The following is a 22,992-nucleotide window of genomic DNA, read 5'->3' on the forward strand; positions in this document are numbered from 1 at the left end:
TTAAATTTGTCTTCAATTCTAGCATGGATCTGTTATAAGCATTTTCACTTTACGAGCATGCCTAACTCAAAATTGTTGCCCTTATCTATTTTGTAGAATTGTACAAGATATTTAATTAATGGACTTTTATAAGATATTTAATTAATGGACTTTTATAAGTTTGCATTTTACTAGCGATATGTAAACTATGAATTTTCCTCTAAAGGATAGCCTTATGATGTAACTAATACAATTGAACAAAACATTTCCTTTGCTATTCTTTCAATCTTTGATTGATAACACAAAAAGGAAAGGAGAAATTTATGAATTAAACATGTCAAATGCAAAGAAACACACAATCAACTCTTTTATTACTGTCACCATTTTTATTGGATGGTAATTTATTCTCTCACACTTGTTATTGAACATTGTCAATACATATCATACACTTCACATTTTAAATATGGATATCACATGTGAAATTATGAATACTTTTTGTACAAAATGGACATTAATAAGTATGACTAAACAATAACCATTACTCGACAGAAAATGACTACCTGAACATATGTGTTTGGTCATATCTATTACTGTGTCTGTGTATCACATGTTGTTCATGTGGTCAATTTTTGTCAAATAAAAATGACAAGTCTAACAGAAAAGTTAATTTTGTTACTATAAATACTACAAGGGTTTAGAAAATCAATTTTGTAGCACATAGGATGTACTTGATAAATGAACCGTACCTCGAGGACCGTCGAGGATCTCCTTCTTCAAGTTGACTAAAGCCTTCGCTTTTGCATTTGACCACCCTTTTTCGTGTGTGAAAGTTTGATCTTTGAAAATTGTTGACTTTAACTCCCACAAAAACAAAATTTTCCCCCACCTTGGCAATTGTTAAATAGGCTTATAGGCATGTTTGAGTGAGGGTTTTGGTTTTCTTGTAAATAAGGAATGAAGGTATAAAACAGATACGTTCCTTTTTTTTACTTTACTTTTCTTTTTTGTTTTTTGGTACTAACTCTTGTAATCAACAAGTCCGACAAGTATTGAAAATAATAAATAAATAAAAAAGAATAAATAGCCATTATTATTTAATCATCTATTGTACTACAAGAACATTTGTCTATAGTTTGTAATATTAGTAGATACTATTTTGTAGGCAAAGACACGTATTGTCCATAAAAATTCTTTCGTATCTTTTAGTTTGTCCTTTTTTCTTTTTCAAAAAAAAAAAGTTTTTTTTTTCTTCATTAAAAGATATATAGGTGATGACCAATTAAAAAGGGCAAGGCTACAGCTTAAATAATTCATCTCCCAAAATAGGTTTTTTTTTTGGATAGGAAACATACATTTTAACTTGCTCTTCCTTAATTTTCATTTATTGTGCAACTACAGAATTGGCTTCTTTGACTTTCCCGCATTTCTCATAATTATTCAAAGAATAATAAGATTTTTTTTTTTTTTTGGTAGAATGAATAATAATAAGAATTTTGTAAGATTAATGGATCATCTTTTATTTTTGTACCATTTCGCTATCACGCGGTCTGATTTATGACAAGACATTATGTGCGTATTACAAATCAAAGACTTGGTTGATTTTATCATGTATTACGATATTTCATAATCAAAAAGACAAGGGCCTCTCTAAAGACAATTACTTCTTCTTTCATTTGAATCAACAACCTATATATCTATGACCTTTGTTCAAAATGGAAAAGAAAGGCATTAATATAAAATTCATCAAATCTAAATAAGGTTGCGTTTGTATCTTGGATTTGGATTTAAATCAATTGGTTTTAAATATTTTGATTTAATTCTTAAAAAAGCCTAGATTTCAAATTCTTAAATTTTAAAATCCCTTATTTGGGTCTATTTTACATGTCAAATGATTTGAAATTTAGAATTGTAATTTTTTTTTTCTTGAGATATTTAAATTTATTGTTTGGGTATCAAAATTCAGATTTAGACTTTTAATGTATAATATTTAGTTTTGAAAATATTATATTAAATTACTTTTTTGTTGGAATTGTGCTAAAATATAATTATACTTTGAAAAACTAAGATTTTAAAAAGTTATATATAAAGTTAAAAGCTAAAAATTTGTCGAATAAGTTGGAGGCAACTCAAACTTGCCAAATAAAAGCAAAGACCTTATGTTAGAGAGTATGAGGTTGTGACATGTGGCACATTCCTTGAACTTCTCTTTATTTAGGCTTCTAAATCAATAAAGTTTGCATTTATATCAAAGTATTAGTTCATTAAATTAGCCAGTAGAATAAATCTGACGGCCCAAAAAATTATATCAAAGTATTGTAAGAACCAAAAAATCTGACCGCCCAAACCCACTTAGAACAACGAGTGGCGCAGTTAAACCTTGGCCCAAATCAATAGAATTTGTAAGAGAAGGAAACGAACAACAAGAGGGGACTCTACCCAAGGATCCAAATAGAGAAGAAAATGTTAATCTTATAAAATAAAGGGGTATCTATAGTTACACTGTTCACTCCCCTTTCTCTCTCTTCTTTTTTTGTGCTTAACTCTTTTTGATGCCTCTCTTTCGATCCTTTCTTCCAGTGCTCCTTCTTTTCCTTATATACTTCTACCTTTATCATATCTCCACCACCTATTTTCACTTAACCTCCCTCCTTTCATGACATTTGTTACTTTTAACATCTAAAGAAGATGGTGGAAGGAATCTGCTTAGCTGTGACTTACACTATTCAAGTCACTTCCTCATCAATGCGACTGATAAAACTGTTGTCTACCATTTAATGCGGATGCAATAGGCTACACTAGACCAGAAGCTTCCTTAATGTCCACTGACTTCCTCTCTCTTTTTAGATTCCAGCTCCCACTTAGAATACTATAGAGTACTTTGATTCATTTCTTCCCTTCCTCAGGCGGCTTTCTTCCTTGGGCCCGTGGCCCATGGCATTCCCACACCAATGCTGCAACCCTTCAACTTCATCCTCGGTCCTCGGGCACCCACATATATAATTATCTATATTTGTGCATTAATTATTTATATTAAATGAATTTATATGATTATTTTTAAAAACTCTATATAAGAGATAATTTTTAATTGGAATAATAATAATAAATTTAGAATATGACATTCTTACTTATGTTTAGTTGCTAAATCTTTAAATTTCCTAACTCCTTTTAGTTACATGTAATATATATATATATATATACAAGTGTGTGTAATAGAATAAATATATTTATTTTGTTATAGCATAATGAAATTTTAATATCATTTTTCTAAGATTTATATGAGAAGTATTTTTATTTTTTATTTTTTTTTAATGTGAGAAACAATTGAAACAATATATCATGCAACAATTGAAGCAATGTCCAACAAAAAGGGGGGGGGGGGGGGGGGAAATTAGTAACACACAATCAAGAATGTTAAAAATAATAATTGAAGGATATATGCATTTTTTTTAGTAGGCATGAAATATGCTTATCTATATTAACCACTATATCATGCAATTTTCAATTTGGGAACACACACACACACACACACGTATATATAGTATGATCAAATCACTACACTACTCTTAGTGTTTTTCTATTTTGTCTATAAAATAACAAAATATTACAATTTTTTACAAGGAAATTTATTGATATTTTTTTTACACATGGATAATTGGGGATTCGAATCATGAATTTCTATTGGAAATTAAAGTGTCAACCAATTAAGCTATAAGATTCTTGGTAAAACTTATTGAAATATTGGAGAAAACTAATAATAAATTGCATGCACATCATGCGAAAATTCAGCTAGTAGGCACTTAAAGACTCAAATTGGTTTAGAGAGGTTCCATGGAGATTTTTCCTCGTGCCAACTTTAATGGAACACCAGTACCACCAACAACTGGTACAAGGTAATGATATTGTTATGTGGGCGAACACTCACAATGGTTCACAGTTTTTACAAAATATGTTGGTTTCAAGGAACCAAGAGACTATAATGATTTCCAAACATGGGTACTATTTCTTTAGTAAGCATATTGAGTCTGTCAATGACCATCAGTTATAGCGAATTGTAGTAAAGATAATAACCCTGCAACCTACTGATGAATCGCTTACTAGAGTATTATCAAATTTACACGAGGTAATATTCCTTTAATACTAACTTTTTTTTTCATGTAAACTATCTATGTTTCATGCTTGTAATTTTACTGGATTGATAATAGAATTTTCTTGGGCAGATCAAAATCACTACAAAAGCTTATCAAAGTGCTTGTTGAAAAACCACCCTTGATTTTTGAGGTGATATCTGCTCTATCCGGGGAATTCTTAGAATTGATGAAATATCGAACAGGATCCTTAGTTATTATAAAGTGTTGGAGGTTGCTAATACTCTTGGCTTAAATGTATAATGACAAATCATTATAGTTTGGTAGAACATCTTGCACTTGGAGGATATTGTTACCTCTCTTCTATTGGAAGCTAACTAGCTATCTTCGCATTACAATCTTCAGTCTCAATACTAATTTTGGTGATGCACAAGCCAAGGCGAAGAATCTTCAAAGATCTCACAGCAAGTTACTTTTGGAACAGGGGTAAGAAACTAAGACCTGTAACTTCAATTTCCAAAAATCTGATAAAAAAGAACTTAATCCCTAGTAGAAGTGTAGAACACAACCCAGTTCCCAAACAACTTTTAACTTCTCAAATGGAGAAAAATTCACAGGCAAGTAGTTAATAGTGGAGTATCTAAGATACAACACCTAAAAAACCAAGGTTTTACCCTTCATACTATAAGCGAATACATCTAGTGACTATGTATTGTTTAAAATAATAATAATAACCACACAATTGTATTTTCTAAAAATGTAAGCATCTATAAAAAATTCATCATTTAAATAGATTTAGCGATATATACATTCTTGAGAGGAACCTAAAGACGTAAAATTCTTTAACACCATTGCAATTTCACAATCGACAAGTTGTGTAGACTACAAAGTAGAGCATGCTAGGAAAATCTAGAATACTAGGAAAATCTAGATTTTCTGCTAAGTAGTTGAACTCTTGAACTATGCATAAGAAATACACTGAACGTTTTGAGATTCCAAGACAGTCCTTGCAGCTTCCATGACTACTTGTCCACTGACATAGTGCTTCCGACACACGGGCATGTAGACATCAGCCCCACCAATCAGTTCAGTTTGTGCTTCCTCCGTTTTCCTTAAGGTGAAGAAAGCACGTTTACCGCAAAGTTCACAGCGAGAAGTTAATTTAGTAACAGAATCAGCCAGGGGAATTATATCCAGCACAGAACCAAAGCTCCTCCTGTCAAAAATATTTATATTCACCATTAAAAGGATCTTGTTTGAATTTCCAAGTAATGTAATACAATGCAATGTCATTTAACTGCAAAAAAGCTTTTTAAGTAATAAGCAAAAACTCTCACTGCAAAAGAATAGGTGATGATCTAAGCCTTTATATGAACGGTGGTAAATTATAATTAGGTAAGAAAAAAAAAAAAAAAGCCAGGAGATTATAATAATTGGTTGCCTATTTAAATACCTTAAATAATCACCATCTAGTCCAGCAACTATTACTGTTTTGCCATCATTATCAGCAGCTTCACGACAGAAATCATAAAGGTCCTCAAAGAATTGAGCTTCATCAATACCAATCACATCTAACTGCCACCATATACAGGTCAAAACTAAGTATCACTCCTAGTTGTACATTAAAAAATTAAGAAAGTTAACTGCAATAATGTTACCACAAAATCACTAAATCATTACTCCAACAGTGCACATTTACAAAATAACGGTTACTTTATTTCAAATTGATCCGGCTGATAGTTTTGTAGATTTGAGAAAAATAGTTCTGCATATTTACAGAAGAATGGATAACTGTCAGTTACACATGTATCTCAAATGGTGACATTGAAATACCTTATCATATGCATCAAGACCAAATTTTTGTCTGAATGATGACAAATCTGGTAAGGCCAAGCATGGCAATTTTGCCCCATCATGTGTCACGATTGAATCCAATCCATATCTTGTATCCTTATTTGATTTTATTATTGCCACACTTCTGCATAACAGACATGCAAAATAGAAATAAAAAATCATAGGAATAATTTCAAATATAAGTTTAACATTATTCAGTAAAATCAGGTATTTGAATACTTGCTGCCCTGTATTAGCAAAAAGAAGCAAGGAAATTTTTTTCCAACAAAAGTTTTGGCGTTTTTGTAGTTGGCATGGGTGTGCAGTAAGATGCTTCACATAGTTGAAGTATCTCTTGAAGCAGCAATATCAACTATGGTGATAGCAGCTCCCAGAGTTGCAAATTAGTTAAAATCAAAAGCTTCAGAGACAAATGGAAGAAATCTAAATCTGGTCCTGACACAATATTTTCAGCTTCAATGTAGCAGAACATTAAGAACAGACCTAGATTTAGAGGCAAATAACAAACTTAGTCAAACATAATACATTTACAAACTTGACTGGGCACAAGATGAGTTCATTATGCAAATAAATTCAATGAAGTTTGACATCAATTACTTCTCATAAATGTTAAGAGATGAAATTGAGAATGATAAGTTTTATGATATCCAACATATCTTGAGAAAAATAATGGGTTTGATTTGAAGTGATATGGATCTTGCAAAAAATGACTTTAGAAGTGTATACGAATAAAGAGGGTTAAGGGAGGGGACTGTGTAATTTCTAGAAGGATGAGAACTGAGAAAAGATTGAGGAAGCAATAAGGAGGAGTGATTCCATATCTTGCAAAAATGACACATAATTTGAAAGCTTCTGTTTTAATTTTGAAATTCTTTTTATATGATTTAAATTTAGTTTGGGAACTTGAGATAAGCAGAGTAAGAAATGCCAGGAATAAACAGCTGCATTTCTCATATATATCAGATCATACAACCAAGCCTTAATCCCAAAATTTTGGGGTTGAATTCTCATATATCATATCATATCATGCAAAATATTATGCACTTGTCATTGATCATGTACCATATCATACAAAAAATACAACATCCAAGCCATAATCCCAAAATTTTGGGGCTGGCTTCTCATATGTCATATCATATTATGCAAATTTTTATAAATTGTCATTGATCTAGATTGTCTGTGAATTCTAGTATTAGACAAAACATATTTTTACCTTTACACATCATCATAAAACCTGAACAGACTGAACACATAGATGCATCTAAAAGGATCAATATGCATTACAAATGCAATCTTTTTCGGCATTATCAGGACACTGAACAGATCAACCTACATGCTTGGCAGTTGAACTGGCTCTATTGTTTCTGTACCGAGTTTATAAACTGAAACTAAATGATTTTCTTTGGCACAGATTTTTTTTTTTTTTTTTTTTAACATTCCTGAAGAATGCAATAAATAAATGACCCTAATGTCTAATTAGAAAATATTTGGCATGTAACTGATATCCATTGAGGCTCACCCATTAGTGGTCTTCCTGATTCTATAAAATTTATGAAAGCACTACGGTTTTAGGCATACATCTCTTACTCTCTCAAATGGCCCTGCTTCACAAAGAGAGATAATCACAGGAAATGAGCCTTTTCCATGACATGAGTTAGTTGTCACTTAGATCAGGAACATAACCTGCATCCTTTAAAATGCAAGTCATTTCTCTGATCAACTCATATATCTCCTTAGATTGCTTATGAGATTTATCACCCTTAAAAAAGAATTTGGCCTCATTTTGAACCTCTATTCTGCTATAACCAGGCTCCTTTATGATCCCCAATTCCCTCATCACAGCCCTAACCTCTATAACATTGTCCCAAAACCCAGAGGTGGCATAAGCAATAAGCATTAGACAAGACCACATACTTTCCAGGATTTTTGGGTTTTAATTCAAAAAATTTCTTTGCTGCAAGCTTTACCAAGTACATGTCTCCATGAACCCTACAAGCCCCAAGCAAAGCACCCCACATCACTGAGTGCTCCTTAGAAGGTGTGTCCAGAACAAACTCATACACCTCTTGTAACCGATAGCACGCCCTAAAAGATCAACTATAGCAGCATAATGTTGTCCTCTTGGCTGAATTCCATAATCTTTGGTCATAGATGAAAAATATGCCCAACCCTCATCAACTAAGCCTCCATGGCTGCAAGCAGAAAGAACTGAATGAAAAGTAACATAATTTGGTTTGAGGCCTTCATTTTTCATCCCATGAAAAGATTCCAAAACCTCTACAACTTTTCCATGCTGACCGTATTCAGAGATTAAAGCAATCCACATAACAACATTCCTATTTAAAGACTTGTCAAATACCTGATGCCCATCAGATAAACTACTGCCTGTAAAGTACATGTCCATGAGGGCACTATTGACTACCACATATTCCCTAATTTGACACTTGATCATGACACCATGGGCCTGTTTCCCATGCTTAAGTGTTGCTAAAGTAGCCCAGGATCACTGATGCGGAGGTATACTGATCTGGTATAAAACCAGACTGTCTCATCTTGTAATAAAGATTTAACCCTACTTCTTCAAGCCCCTTTTGCACATAACCTGCAATCATTGCATTCCATGAAACCAAGCTTTTCTCATGCAAATTATCAAACAGAATGTGAGCAGTTCCTAGATCCCCTGATTTCACATATAATATCAACAACTTTGTCTTCAAATACTCGTTGGGATCATATCCAACAACAACCATTAGTGCATGGGATTCTTTTACCCTTCTTGTACTCTTTTCTGAATATGCATTCCTGCAATAGAAGAGCATAAGTTCCTGGTTCCACTCACACTCCCACAGTGCACAAAAGCCCCACAGCTTCCCTTAAATCTTCCTGAAACGCAAAGACCCTTTAACATTTTATTGAATTGGAGATAGCTCTTGTAAGGCTCAACCTGAAAGCTGATCATAGTCGAATTCCGTCAATTGAACCAATACATTGTCAAATCTACTCTTTCCTCATTCTAAAAATAATATACGCATGTCAATTCCATCAAACCTTGAGCTTTACAACAATCACAGTATATAGTAATGGAAAATTTCATTCAAATAGCCAAATATTCAAATTACCCAATCCACTACTGAACCTAAAGATCATGCATTTGGCACAGAAAATGGGGAAATTATTGTGTACTCCCGGAGAACCATAAATGCGTACTCCCTTCTCTCATATGAATAGTGGGTCCCACTAATTAAATTCATAGTGGGACTCATCATTTATGTGAGAAGGGGGAGTATGCATTTATGGTACTCTGGTCCGGGAGTACCTAATAATTTTCCAAGAAAATGATACTACCCACCAAAAAAATGCAGCATTTTATCAACAGCCCGCATTAATTCAAGCTCAAATTCAATTATAATAAATACATACATAAATATGTATGTAAAAACGGTAACATTCCATTCAGATAGTCAAATATTCATAGTACCTAATTCACCACGGAACCTAAAGATTACATCTTTGGCACAAAAACAATAGTACCCACCCAAAAAAAAAATATATATATATATATAAATATTTTATCCAAAATCTGCAAGAATTCATGCTCAAAATTCAATCATAAAACAATACATAAATATGTATTAAAAGGCAGCATAACTCTAATCACATAGCCAAATATTCAAACTACACTTTTCACCTAAGACATTTCATATTTGGCAGAATAACAACACTATCCACCAAAAAAAGCAACAATCTCACAAACAACCCATTTAAATGTAAGCTCAAATTCAATTATAATACATAAATTTTAAAAGGAAACATTTCCACTCAAAAAGTCAAACTACCCAATTCAGTACTGAACCTGAAAGATCCCATCTTTGACACTAAAACAACACCACACACCAAAAAGAGCTAAAACAATTTCAAGCATGTGTACTACACAAAGAAATAAACTAAAACTACTGAAGGTTACCAAACCTGCCATTGCTGCTCTCAGATTGAATTCTGCGAAGAAGGGTGGTGGTTTTTCCGGCGAACATCGGGCCAACGATCACGTGAATCTCTCCGGGAAACTCCGGCGGAAGAGTCGCCGGCTCCATGTGCACATCGCGACTTTGGATTGAATGAATCGAACAAGTGGGAGAAAGGGTTGTGGGTTTTAGGGGAAGGAGAGTTGTTGTAGGGTTGGGATTGCATGGAAAGGACTTGGAGGTGAGGAGGGCAAGATGAGCGGTCTTGGGGAGTTGAAAAGTGAAGGCTGACAACGTTGGAGTTAGGATGGACTTCATTCTCGAAAAAGTTAACATGTGTGTGTGGACTGTGGAGTGAGACAGAGAGAGAGAGAGAGGGGTTTAAGAGCTTAGATTTGGCATGTGTTACTATTTCGTGAGGGTTTTACTTTGGAGGGAAAGAGTAAAGACCCAAACGGGGAGAGAAAGAGAAAGACAGCGGAGGAAAAGTCCGGAGAAATTTGGGGTGTTTGTACTGTTGTACATGTGTGTTAATAACAATTTTTAATTTTTTAATAATATTATACATATTTTTATATAATTTTTTTACAGATATATATTTCTATATATGTTTTCAAACAATAATTTTTAGTTTTTAAACAACATTACACCTATTTTCATACACACACTTTTTCCCCACATGTATTTAAACAACAGTTTTTAATTTTTAAGTGCATGTACCAAACACTCCCTTGGACTTTTTTAAATTGAGAATTATGTTTATGCCCTTGCTACTGAGACACGACATCACGAGTTGAGTTGAGTTGGGTTCAAGTCAAAACATGATAGTAGATCTCCGATCTTGAAATTCCTGAAAATTTTTTAAACTATCAAAAGAATGTATTTGAATTTTAATCACTCAAATACAAATTTTACTACCAAACACACTTTTTTTATAATAAAAAAAAAAAAAGAAGGAAAAAAAAGCTTTTTTTACTAAAAAGATTAAAAAAAAAATAAATTCCGACATGGTCAAAAAAACATAGTTTTAAATAAATAAATAAAAATCTACACCATTTTAAGTTGCGACATTTAAGACTATAAGTCCGTTTGGATAGAACTTATTTTATTGAAAACTGAAAATACTGTAGCAAAATAATTTTTAAATATATGAATAGTACCGTGGAACTGATGTGCTGAAAAGGGTTGGAAAGTCAAATAGTGCGGCTACTGTTTATGAACAGTAGCCGCACTATCTCCTAAAACGCGTGCAAAAAAAAAAAAAGAAGAAGAGAGAAAACGCAAAACTCAAAACGCCAGACACCAGACACCAAACGTGTATCCAAACCCCACCTATCTCAATAATAAAAATGAATGAAAGTTCTTCTCAAAAAAGATGAAAGTACTCGAAATTAAAATGTCATATACCCGGATACCCCATAAAAAATAAAAAATCATATACAAATTTTCAAATAGTAGGCATCTTTGATAAAACAGTAGAACAATTTTTCACACTGAAAGGCTTGGTTCCAGTTTTCCTATTCATTAAACTAGACTCAAGCCATGTCCTCGTCCTCTAAAATATGTAGTCATAATACAGTAGGGTAGTGAGAATTTTTTTCTTGGGAGGCCAATGAGTAAAACTTAATATATTTTTTTCATTTCTTATAAAAATTACAAAAGGGTAGAGGGGATTTTTTTTTTAAACCCAATTAGAGGCCATGGCCTCCTTCTGCCTCCCTCTGCTAGTGGTCATAAATAAGAGGTGACTGCCAATTAAATAATAAATAATAATGATGATGATGATAACAACACCAACAATGGAAAGTTGAGCATTTCATAGTCTAGACTTTAAGACTTACATTTTTTTTTAAAACCATTGATTTCTATTAAATCTAATGATCAATGTTAATATATAAAATATATATATATATATAAAAAATATTTGTGATGTTTATACCTAGTGTAATTATTTTGTTTAACAAGTATTTTAATAAACCAATCATTGAATCCAGTCTCCATTCTTGCAAAATATTGAGATGATTGGAGATTAATAGCAATCTCATCATAAAATGTTTTAATTTTTCGTATTTTTTAACTTTAAAATTATATGCAAAACAAGAGTATATGAATCAAATAGTATATATGATCCAATTAACATATATATTAGCGTGCATATTAAGTATAATTTTTTTTAATCTAGTGGAATTTTCAAAATATTAATTTAATAAAAAGTTTCAAATTTTACATGTAGTGAAAGTTTCTTCTTTCTTCTTTTTTTTTGGGGGGGTGTTTAGTAACTAGGTTTTTTGAGAAAAGTATCTTTTACCGCATGTTTCTCTTAAATAAATTATGAAAATAAGAAAAGTGGAAAAAAAAAAATGTACGAGAGATTGGCTTACCATAATATAGTGCGGATAGATTTTGTGAGAAGTTGATCTTAGGCAATTAAGGTTTATCATCAAGGGTTGACTAACACAAACTTTTATATTTCAAAAAATAAAATCATCAAACTTTGATATTACAAATACATTTAATTTAATTGGCCAGGAACCTTGTAATTGAAATAATTGACACCTTCTAATTTGTCCATAACATTTACTTCGGAAACTCACAAAAAAGTCAAATTCAATTTAGTTATTCTTTCACTTTCATTACAATACAACTAGATGTAGAATGAAATGGTGATCAAAACATATATGTATAAAACTTATTAGATGTGGGCAATAGCTGGATTGGGTTGGTAATGAACTGTGTCGGCCCTTCTATTGGTGAGTTTAGTTAGTTTGATTCAAACTTTCTTCAGCATAGGAAGGCCCACCAAGTAAAGCTCTTTCCCTTTTTTTGGCCGTGCCGTGAAGTAAATTTGTATCGTGTGCTAGTTAAAGAGGTTGGCGAACTATTATGTTCTATAAATTCCATTAGTTTGACTACAAAAAGCAAAGCTTCATAGACTCAACAAGTCGCTTATAGTTATAGAATGCCGACTACTAAGGTTGAGTTTGGATTGTATTGGAAAGGAAAAAAAAAAAAATTGCGTATGACATTTTTTTTATGGGTCTCATGCACTGTTTATGGGATCTGCAAATACGGAAAAGTACAAATCTAACTTTAAAATTGGATCTCACAATACTATTCACACATTTAAAAATTATTTCATTACAGTATTTTCAGTTTTCAGTAATAAGCGGTATATCCAAACAGACCCTAAGGATTTCCCAATCCTAGGTGTCTATAATGGCGCCCAGACCTCAAAGTAGCTACGCTTGGCTTGTTCTCGTGAAGAAACCAAAGATAAAAGTGATTACCCCTTATTTTTTGTTCAGTAATTGATTATCCGGTTTTAGTGAACAGTGATTTGTATCCCTACATAATAGTTTTAAAAATAGAAAGCTGTTGAGAATCAAAGTGACATGTGAACCCCTCTTAAATCATTGTATTGCATGTGATTCAATCATCCATCTGTTTAATCCTATCCATAATGCATTGAGATATCCATTATCCATTATATACACACACACATATTTCCCGTTGAGCTATCTAAATCTACTAATATAAAGCTTGAGTTTTTTATTTTTTATAATCACATAAGGTTTGAGTTTAGTTTAGCTTAAAACCATCAATTTTTTGTCACTTTATTATTATTATTATTATTATAAGCAGTTGGAAATTTTATTGAAACTAACAGAGGAGAAATATGAGAAAGAAGAATACAATTGAGCCCACTAGGGAATTCCTCTTAACAAGTCAGAATCTAAACTACGTACGGTACCAGCCATTTTGGGCTAGAGCATGAGGCATGAGCAGCCTCATTGATTGACTAGCATCCCTTTCTAGCAACTTGTTTGTGTCTACATACAGATGATATTATGCCTAATTAATATTATGCCTAATTTTAGAATGTGTAGTTTCATATACAAATATAATCATTATAATTTCTCAAAAAAAAAATTATTATTATAATATCTATTAATAGCTACTATAATTATTGAATTTCTTTTTTAGATTAAAAAAATTAAAAGAGAAAAAATCATATTTTAATTTATTTTTCAGAAGAAAAATTATATTATATTAAACTCTTCCACGAGTAGTTATAGTTGGAAAAAGGTGACGAGCCAAAGTAGAGATGATAGGAGAAAAAAAGTACAAAAGAATAAGAGGAGTTATAAACTGAGGAGTCCAAGAAATAGAGAACCGAATAACACATCATCAAAACAACCTAAATGATACTCCAACGAAAACGTCTGAGGTTCTATTAACTCATAATGGACAAATGTCTACAATGAGGACCTAATAAAAAAAGTCCCCCCACCCCCCAAAAAAAAAAAAAAATAGAGATCAGGTATAAAAATAACAGACTATCTATATAAGAGACTTATTGTTATGTGAGAAGAAGTATGCATTGATTAGACTTCTAGATTTTTCTATAATTTTTCCCTACATGATAGATGATAGAAGAGCTAGTGGCTAGCCCTTTGCTTGCGGTGACTTGGTAAACTTTGATGGCTAACCTAACAGACAAGCTGGATTAAATTGACTCACTCTAGTTTTGGTGTTGAAGTCTGAAGTCTGAACTGAACCCATTGATATCTACGTAAAAAATGGTGAAGATATATACTAGCCTTACTAGGGAATTAATGTGAGCTGACCACGGACAAGGCACGAAGAGACAAAGATGTCTTCCCATCTCTTGCTCGCAGCAGGCAGCAATTTCGTTTCCTAAACTTTGCCCAAATGTCTTTACAAGGACATCTTTTTCCAGCATATCTCGGAAATCATTTTACAGGCCTTATATATATATATAAATAATTACACAATTTCTTTCTTTCTTTATTTTATTTTATAATATATAGTTTATGAAATTTGTTATGACTTATGATTAAAGCATTATAAAAATAATTGTCCAATGAAAATTATGTTACGCCAATGACTATTTGTCACTTTAACAAACAATAAAAATTTTTGTATAACATGATTCCTTATGAGAGAGAGACACGTTGAGAATCCACGATACCACCTTAATTTTACTCTCTCTATTAATTTTATTTTTAAGTTTTCCATTAGATTAGATTATCTTGCATAAAATAATTTGACCTTAATTATGAGATTATAGCCATATCTAAATTATCACGGTTATATATTATAAAGTAAATAAGCCTGACACGTGGTAGGAGAATAATTCCATTCGATTGGTGATATTTTATTGTGAAAAATATATTATTTTTAAATTAAATTAATAAAAAACCAAGAGGCGATATAGTCATGGACATAACGTCATGCATGTGCAATTGTGCACAAAATGAAAATATTTGTTGATGCATCTACCTGTTGTATTCCTTTGATGTGTGGGTGCACAAGCAAACCCTTCTGTCTTTCACACATTTCCAACTTTTTGTTGATTTTTATATTCAAAAGTTGTATTAAAAATGTATTTTTGAAATAACCATCTTAACTTATCTGTTCAAACAATTGGCAATCCCTCCATTTAGTGTTATTTACAATAGTTCCACCTTTAACTTCAAAAGATTCCCTAAATGCACCATTTAGTTGTCAGATCCTTTCAATAACTTGCTTGGAAGATGGGTTCATCCCTTCCCTCCACATCAAGCAATCATACTATGGATGAATTAAAAAGAATTATTAGAATTAAGTCCATAATTATTAGCAGCACCAAACAATCTAAATCCTTTTTCCTTATTTTGAATTTTGTTACTTCTATAGTTCTATATGTAAAAGTATATAGTTGAAAAATATTTTTGTCATTAAATAAGGAATTTAAGATAGAATCTCGCCCATATTTTATATATTTTCTTTGTATGATGTTAAAATATAATAATCATGACATAGAAGTAATAATATAAAATCTTATAATATATATACAAAAACTTTTCTTCTTGGCTCCTTCTACAATCTACACAAATAAAATGAAAAGTATAGTCATGAATTCAAAACATATTATATAAATGTACAACCCTATAACTTAAAAAAAAAAAAAAAAAAAAAAAAAAAAAACTCAATAAATTATCAATAAAAAAAAGCCAAACATTTTCGATCTAAATGAATGATTAAAAAAATAAAATAAAATAATGGTCCGATTAATATATGTCCTACATTAATCATCAATTTTAGAAAACTTTTTATAAAAAATTGAAAAAAATATCATAAAAGTTAATCACTCTTTCACTTTTCTATAAAAAAAAATTTCTTAAAAAAATTTATTAACATATGCCCTAAGGGCAAACCCCATAATATATATATATATATATATATATTTTAATGCACATGTTGTCCTATATAAATATATATGTTTTTTTTTAATAAAATATTATTTTGGTTCCTAAATTTTACCAAATATTTGTTTTTATCTCTAAACTTTTAGAAGTTCATTTTTTGTTCTTAAAATGTTAAAAAGTTTATATTTCATCCCTAAACTATATCTCACATCCTTGGTACAATAGTCACTTTACAAGTATAAATACTTGTAGAATGTAAGGGTAAGAGTCGGAGTACAAGTCTCCAAGAAAGAGTTTCACACACATAAATTAGGATAAAGTAAAATTTCTATCTAGTATATAAAATAAATAAATAAATAAATAACTTATAGAATACTACAATTTTGTTTGGGTTGGCAATCGAAAAGGACTTAAAAGTCAATGGGTATAAGTGGAAAAAACACAAAATCAGAGGAGAACATAAGAATGATCAGACCAAAGGTCCAAAGGCCACCTAATAAACAAAAAAGGAAACATTTTTAATATTTTTGAAATCAAAACGTAAACTTGGGAAGTCACCACCTTCCATCGTCTCCACCTTTGTAACTTTCTTACACGAGAGAGGATAGATTGCCCAATTATCTCTCTCTCTCATTGTGTGCGCTATATATGTAAATATAATATAATAAACCCATTTCAGATGCTATTTCTTTTTCTCACATATATCTTTCTTCTGTTCTAAGCCATAGCTTTCATCTATATAACACCCACATATTACATATATATAAACTAAGTTGAATCAACCGTAATTGAAAAAAACAAGTAAAGAGAGAGACAGAGAGGAAGAAAAGAGAGAAAAAGGAGGCCCCTTTTCTTCTTCTTATTGCTATACCTCCTTTCAGATCTTAGTTTCTGTCAAATTTCCTATCTGGGTCTTCTTCATTTTGTGGTATATGTTTTTCTTTAGCTGCAACTGCTCTGCTTTTTCAGTTTCTTTTAACCAATATAAAAAAGTTCTGAATTTTGGATCTTTCACTCATTCAATGTTAAATTTACACTCTTTTTCGCTTTGGTTTTTGGGAATCCTGGATTTCAGGTCGATCGGTGGATGTTACGAAGTTATTGATATAATCCAAGAATACCCATTTTCTTATTCAACAAAAAGAGAATCTAAGATTTCTGTGTAAAGGTACAGTTTTTCTTGTTTAATCTGCATTACAATGTTTGTTACATGATTTTTTTTTTTTTATGTTGCATTGGATTCCGACTGTGTTTTACTTTGTTTTCACTTTTCAGTAATTAATGTGTTGCTGATTAGATCCGGTGTGTGTTATTATCTTCCTTTTATTTATTTGTTGAAATTAGTTTGGTTGATTTGGAAGATAAATTTTGTTGTTATTAATTTTTTTTTTAAAAAAGGTGAATATCTTCATACCAATTCGTTTTGTTTTTGAGTGTTGGGAATTTAATTGATGGGCTTGTGGGAAAGCGATTTGCAGAATATGGAAATGGAGCCTGGCAAGCTTTTCATTGGTGGGATATCTTGGGACACAAATGAAGACCGTCTTAGACAGTATTTCCAGTGTTTTGGAGAAGTAGTGGAAGCTGTGATAATGAAGGATCGGGCTACGGGTCGTGCTCGTGGTTTCGGTTTTGTTGTTTTTGTAGACCCTACTGTTGCAGAAAGAGTTGTTATGGGAAAGCATATGATCGATGGGAGAACCGTAAGTTTGTCTGTTTGAATTCATATTTATATTTCTGCTCGCTTTGAGACTTTGCATTTAGAACTATCCTGTTATATTGGTTTCCTATTAGCATTATGAATTGGAGTGTCCACTTCAGATTTATGTTTGTGAGTTTATCATTTAACAATTGGAGAATTGAAGCGTGTTTGAATATTCTTCTGTGCATTGTGATTCAATAAGTGGGATTTTGGAAACAACTTCTTGATGTTTCCAGTGTCCTCTATTGATTTTAAAAGCTTAAAGATGTAACCTTTGTGTTTTTTTTTGTCCCTTCTTTTTAAGGTTTATTTACTGTAGATAGGAATTCCTGAGAAGACAAGGGAATCAAAATGTTGTCACTATTAAGAGCCTTTTGGCCACTTCAGGAAATTCTGGGAAATTGTTTAGTCAGCCGTAAAATGATCTCTAGAGAGATGATTATCAGAATAGCAGTGCTGAAAAAAAAATTTAGATGGAAATTTTTTTCCAAGAAATGCTAAGATTTTAAGAGAGATTCTTTGGGGTGTCAATTTGTTTGTAAGCACAGTTATAGGAACACTAATAGGATGGTGCCAATACTATGACATTTGCATGAAGATTGAATCTGTTGAAAATTGAAAAAGGACCTTTTGGAAGTCTTAAACAAAATTTGGACCAGGGAGAGTGTTCAGTATAAATAATTATTAATATAACTAAGATTATTGTCTGATTATTGTGTTGATGGTTTAATTAGGCCTACAACTGTTCAGTGTTGCTTGCAGATGTGTATGCTTCACTGTCACTTATACATTCAAGGCTCAGTGGACAATTTGTTGAGTCGCTGAATCATTCTTTGGAACCCTCGGAAGGGTTAGCTTAAGTAATTTGAAATAAAATGATTTAGAAAGAAGATAAGGTTGTTTGTCAATATGCTTTCCATGTTACTCCCACGGGCCTAAGCCTAATCTTCATACTGTTAAAGCATCCTAAGTAATGCAAAATCACAATAATTAGCACAAGAAAAAAGTAATGAAGATCAAGATTTTGATTCAGGCTTTATATTCCCTGATACCATTGTTGGCATTTGCAGACACCAAAGTTATTTTCTATTTTTACTCTGAATGATCCAGTTTGAATTGGAATTCAGTTTTTCTCTACATTTCAGGCACTCTTGTTTGCATTGTATAAGTAAGATTTTATTGGTTCAGTTTTCATTCTTTAGCTTTCTATTCTCAGGTTGAAGCAAAAAAAGCTGTCCCTAGAGATGATCAGAACATTCTGAACAGAAACAATAGCAGCATTCAAGGGTCTCCTGGTCCTGCTCGCACAAAGAAGATTTTTGTGGGAGGCTTAGCATCCACTGTCACTGAGAGTGATTTTAAGAAGTACTTTGATCAATTTGGGACAATTACAGATGTGGTGGTGATGTATGACCAAAATACACAAAGGCCTAGAGGATTTGGGTTCATTACATTCGACTCTGAGGAAGCAGTGGAAAATGTGTTGTACAAAACTTTTCATGAACTCAATGGTAAACTGGTTGAAGTTAAACGAGCTGTCCCAAAAGAATTATCTCCAGGGCCAAGTCGGGGCCAATTGAGTGGACATAACTATGGTCTGAGTAGAGTTAGCCTCCTTAATGGTTACAATCAGGGATACAATCCAAGCTCAGTTGGGGGGTATGGACTTAGATTGGATGGTAGATTTAGTCCAGTTACAATTGGTCGTAGTGGATTTCCTCCATTCAGTCCTGGATATGGAACAGGACCAAATATTGAGCCCGGGTTGAGTCCAAACTACGGGGGAAATGCAAACCTCAGTTCTAATCTTGGCTTTGGACAGGGATCAAACCCTTTATATAGTGGAAATTCAAATAGGAATGTTAACCCCATTGGATATGGTGGGGGCAATGGAGGAAATAATTCAATGTTAAGTTCATCAAACCGTACACTGTGGGGGAATGGGAGTCTTAATTATGCTACTAATGCCACAAATCCTAGTGCTTTACTAGGCTCTGGAAGTGCAAATTCTAGAATAGGTCCTTTTGACAATATTGGAGCACTTTGGAGTTCCTCTCTTAACTCAGGTATAGGTGGAGGTGCTGGTTCAACCTATGGTAGTGGCAGTCTTAGTTATGGCAGTGGAGAAATCAATTTTGGTTCAGGAGGGGTTGCGTATGGAAGAAACAGTGGAACCAGTGTTGCACCAGCATCATCATATGCTGCATCAAAGGGTAGTTACAATGGGGCTTCTGAAGAAATTTATGAAGGTCTGTTCTATGGGGAGCCTACTTGGCAATCATCATTTTCAGAGCTAGAGGGTTCTGACTCACTTGGTTATGGGTTTGGAAATGCAGCTTCAGATGTTTTAAGTAAAAACTCTGGTGGTTATGTTGGTGGTTATAGTGTTAACAATAGACAATCAAATAGAGGTGAGATCTGTTTCCTTTGAATATAATCCTTATTCCATCCCCCCCTCAATGTTAAATCTTCTGCTTTTTATTATCAGTTTTTAAGGCTTCTTAGCAAAGTTAATTGATAGTGTCAAACCTAGGTTTATTACATTCACAATATAAATGATACTTGTCTTCTCTGAGCATATGCATCAGTCATGGCTTCTGGCTCTATCATGCTGAAGAGTCCTATCAATTGTATAATTTTGTTTATTTTAGGGGCAATTACACTTGACCACCCCAAACTATACCCCCGTTTGCATTTACAACCATGATCTTTTAGAATGCACAATTACCATCCTAAACTATAACTTGTGTTTCACTTTACACCCTACTGTCAATTGGGTTGTTAACTTATACGGAAAAGTCTTTCACGTGTGACTCACGTGACCTATGCATACGTGGCACCTCATGAAAATATGAATTGCCTCAATCCCTTAAAACAAAGTTTATGTGGCACTGCAATGGTTAGATCTGTTTAACAATTTTGTTTTAAGGGATTGAAGAGAAGCAATTGAATCTTTTCATGTGGTGCCACATATGCAAAGGTTACATGAGTCGCACGTGACATGCTTTTCCGTCCAAGTTAACAACCCAATTGACAGTAGGATGCAAAGTGAAGCACAGGTTATAGTTTAGGTGGTAATCATTCATTCTTAAAGTCCAAGGTGGTAAGTGTAAATGGGGTATACTCTAGGGTAGTAAAGTGTAATTTTCTCATAATTTAACTGCCATATATGGTACCGTTCTTTATCTATTACTGGAACATTTAAATTTAGGCCATTTCAGTTGAGCATTAGTTCTGTTAGCTGATGATCTGCTAGCAGAGCATATGGGTTTATCATGTTGGCCAACTGGGTTTGAAATTTAGCTCAGTTGTTTGTGTGCTGGTCCATATTAGTTAGTGTATGACTATGACATGCACTTCACATCAAATTTGGTCTACTGATGGAAAGTATATATATTACACCCTCTCAGCCAACCACCCATCTATTCACTGAATGTCAATCACAAGTTACCTATATACACCATCAATTATTAATCTGATTTGAAAAAGATTATTTGTGTTATTCAATGCTTTTCGGTGGTATTTACATGCTTTTGATCAATATTGATACAGGAATTGCTGCCTAGGAAGATTATGATATGGATGTCCAAAATTATTGTAGGTGAAGTGTAATTGGTGAAGGTAAAGTACTGTGAACCTTCGTACATTTTCCTTGCTGAGATACAGTATACAAAAAATTGTGATTAGAGCGAATTGGTTCACCTGTATTGAAGAACTCTTCATATAGAGCAGATACAAGGGATTTCTTTTCAGTTTGAGGTTGGGTTTATATAGGTTTCTTCCTTGGAATTTGTTTGAAATGTATAATCAGATTTTTGAGTTTATACAGATTTATTGTATCATGCATCTATGTTGACACAGCCAATACAGAAACAAGCAAGAATTTTTTTTCCCACTTTTCTTTTTCTGCTGTAATATCCAGCAAAATTGCTGTTTCTTGTCTTTTGGCATGTTGTTTCCATGCAAGTTTTCCCTAACAACTTTAAGCTTCATTAATGGAGAATGCCGCTCCTCTTGCTTTATTCATAGTATCATTTTAACAGCGTATTGTTCTCTATAAGGATGTGCATGCTTTTATGGAAACCATGGAGGTCATATTGTTGAGATTTGGTAGGGTGCAAAAGTTAGAAAATTACTAGTTGTTGAGGGAGGTTTTGATTAATTATCCCTGAATGCTTGCCAAGATCACCCATATTGTTGACTTTTTTTTTGAGAAACACCCATATTGTTGACTTGGTTTCTAGTGATTGTGGTTAGTATATCTGAAATGAAAGATGCTTGGATTTTTTACAAAATTTACCACATAGAGCTTACAAAATGATGCAACACCAATCAAAAAAAAAAAAAAAAATTGTAACACTCATTAATCATGTAATTGGAGCTCATTGCATACATTGTCACGTTAGGTTATTATTATTATTATTATTAATTGAAAAAAAAATTAAAGAAAGTTAGTTGGCAAGATTTATGTAGTACATTTACATTTTTCTTGTGAAAGTGTCCCTACCATTTTTCTTTAAAACTTAGGCCAGTGTTAAGGCGTAGGCATGTGCCACGTTGGCCATTAGAGAAATCGATGATGGTTATGGGAATTGTAGGATATTATATTCTAAAGTTTTTAGGGTAATTTTACTAGAGTAATTGTACGGATATAACAAATTTGACAAAGTGGTATCCATCACAAAATTATTTTCTTGGCTTATCAAGTGTAAAAAAATTGTATATAGAAAAGAAAAAAATTGAAACTACTTTTTTTTTTGACATAAAAAAGTGATGTAAGGGATATTACAAATTCAACAATGTTATAGTATATCGAATTTCACAACTTGTTAATGTGGCAAATTGTGATTAGTGCAATATCACGTTCACATGGATTATTTCTAACACCACTTTCATTGTACTTTAATCATAATCTAATATCTTAGCAGTTGTGAAATTTATTATGATATTATGTCATTATGGTTATGAAAATTTGGTATATAATTCTTAGTTTTTACAAACTAATGTAAACTTTGATTATATACATATATAACCAAAGTTTACATTAGTTGTAAAAACTAAACGATTTTTTTATTATAAGAACAAAGTTTAGCTACAAAATTAGTTATAGCGTAAAACTATAACTTTACTTAATATCTTTTTATTGGAGGTGAATTTTGACAAATCCACCATTTGATTACATATTCTTCATATATCTT

At 32.3% G+C, this 22,992-nt stretch overlaps 2 protein-coding genes across 3 annotated transcripts; one reads left to right on the top strand and one right to left on the bottom strand.

Moving 5' to 3' along the window:
* Nucleotides 1-4,832: 4,832 nt before the first annotated feature.
* LOC126726930 (pentatricopeptide repeat-containing protein At4g16470) lies at nucleotides 4,833-9,125 on the bottom strand. The gene is given in 9 exon segments (XM_050432347.1): nucleotides 4,833-5,280; nucleotides 5,518-5,639; nucleotides 5,898-6,042; nucleotides 7,730-7,787; nucleotides 7,909-7,995; nucleotides 7,998-8,422; nucleotides 8,424-8,677; nucleotides 8,679-8,795; nucleotides 8,797-9,125. Coding segments are annotated over 9 exon segments (1,545 nt in total). The 5' UTR covers nucleotides 8,878-9,125; the 3' UTR covers nucleotides 4,833-5,024.
* Nucleotides 9,126-16,631: 7,506 nt separating this feature from the next.
* On the top strand, nucleotides 16,632-21,816 carry LOC126726931 (heterogeneous nuclear ribonucleoprotein 1-like). 2 transcript variants are annotated; one of them, XM_050432349.1, is made up of 6 exons: nucleotides 16,632-17,020; nucleotides 17,168-17,260; nucleotides 17,368-17,394; nucleotides 17,571-17,795; nucleotides 19,011-20,205; nucleotides 21,347-21,816. In XM_050432349.1, exons 4-6 carry the CDS (start codon nucleotides 17,574-17,576, stop codon nucleotides 21,358-21,360), a joined length of 1,431 nt encoding a protein of 476 aa, XP_050288306.1. In that variant the 5' UTR covers nucleotides 16,632-17,020; nucleotides 17,168-17,260; nucleotides 17,368-17,394; nucleotides 17,571-17,573; the 3' UTR covers nucleotides 21,361-21,816. The 2 variants fall into 2 exon arrangements, with proteins under 2 accessions (XP_050288306.1, XP_050288305.1); XM_050432348.1 differs by lacking the exon at nucleotides 17,368-17,394 and having other exon boundaries at nucleotides 16,634-17,020.
* Nucleotides 21,817-22,992: the final 1,176 nt, after the last annotated feature.

The sequence above is a fragment of the Quercus robur genome, chromosome 5 (genome assembly GCF_932294415.1).
Source record: "Quercus robur chromosome 5, dhQueRobu3.1, whole genome shotgun sequence".
Taxonomy (NCBI): Eukaryota; Viridiplantae; Streptophyta; class Magnoliopsida; order Fagales; family Fagaceae; genus Quercus; species Quercus robur.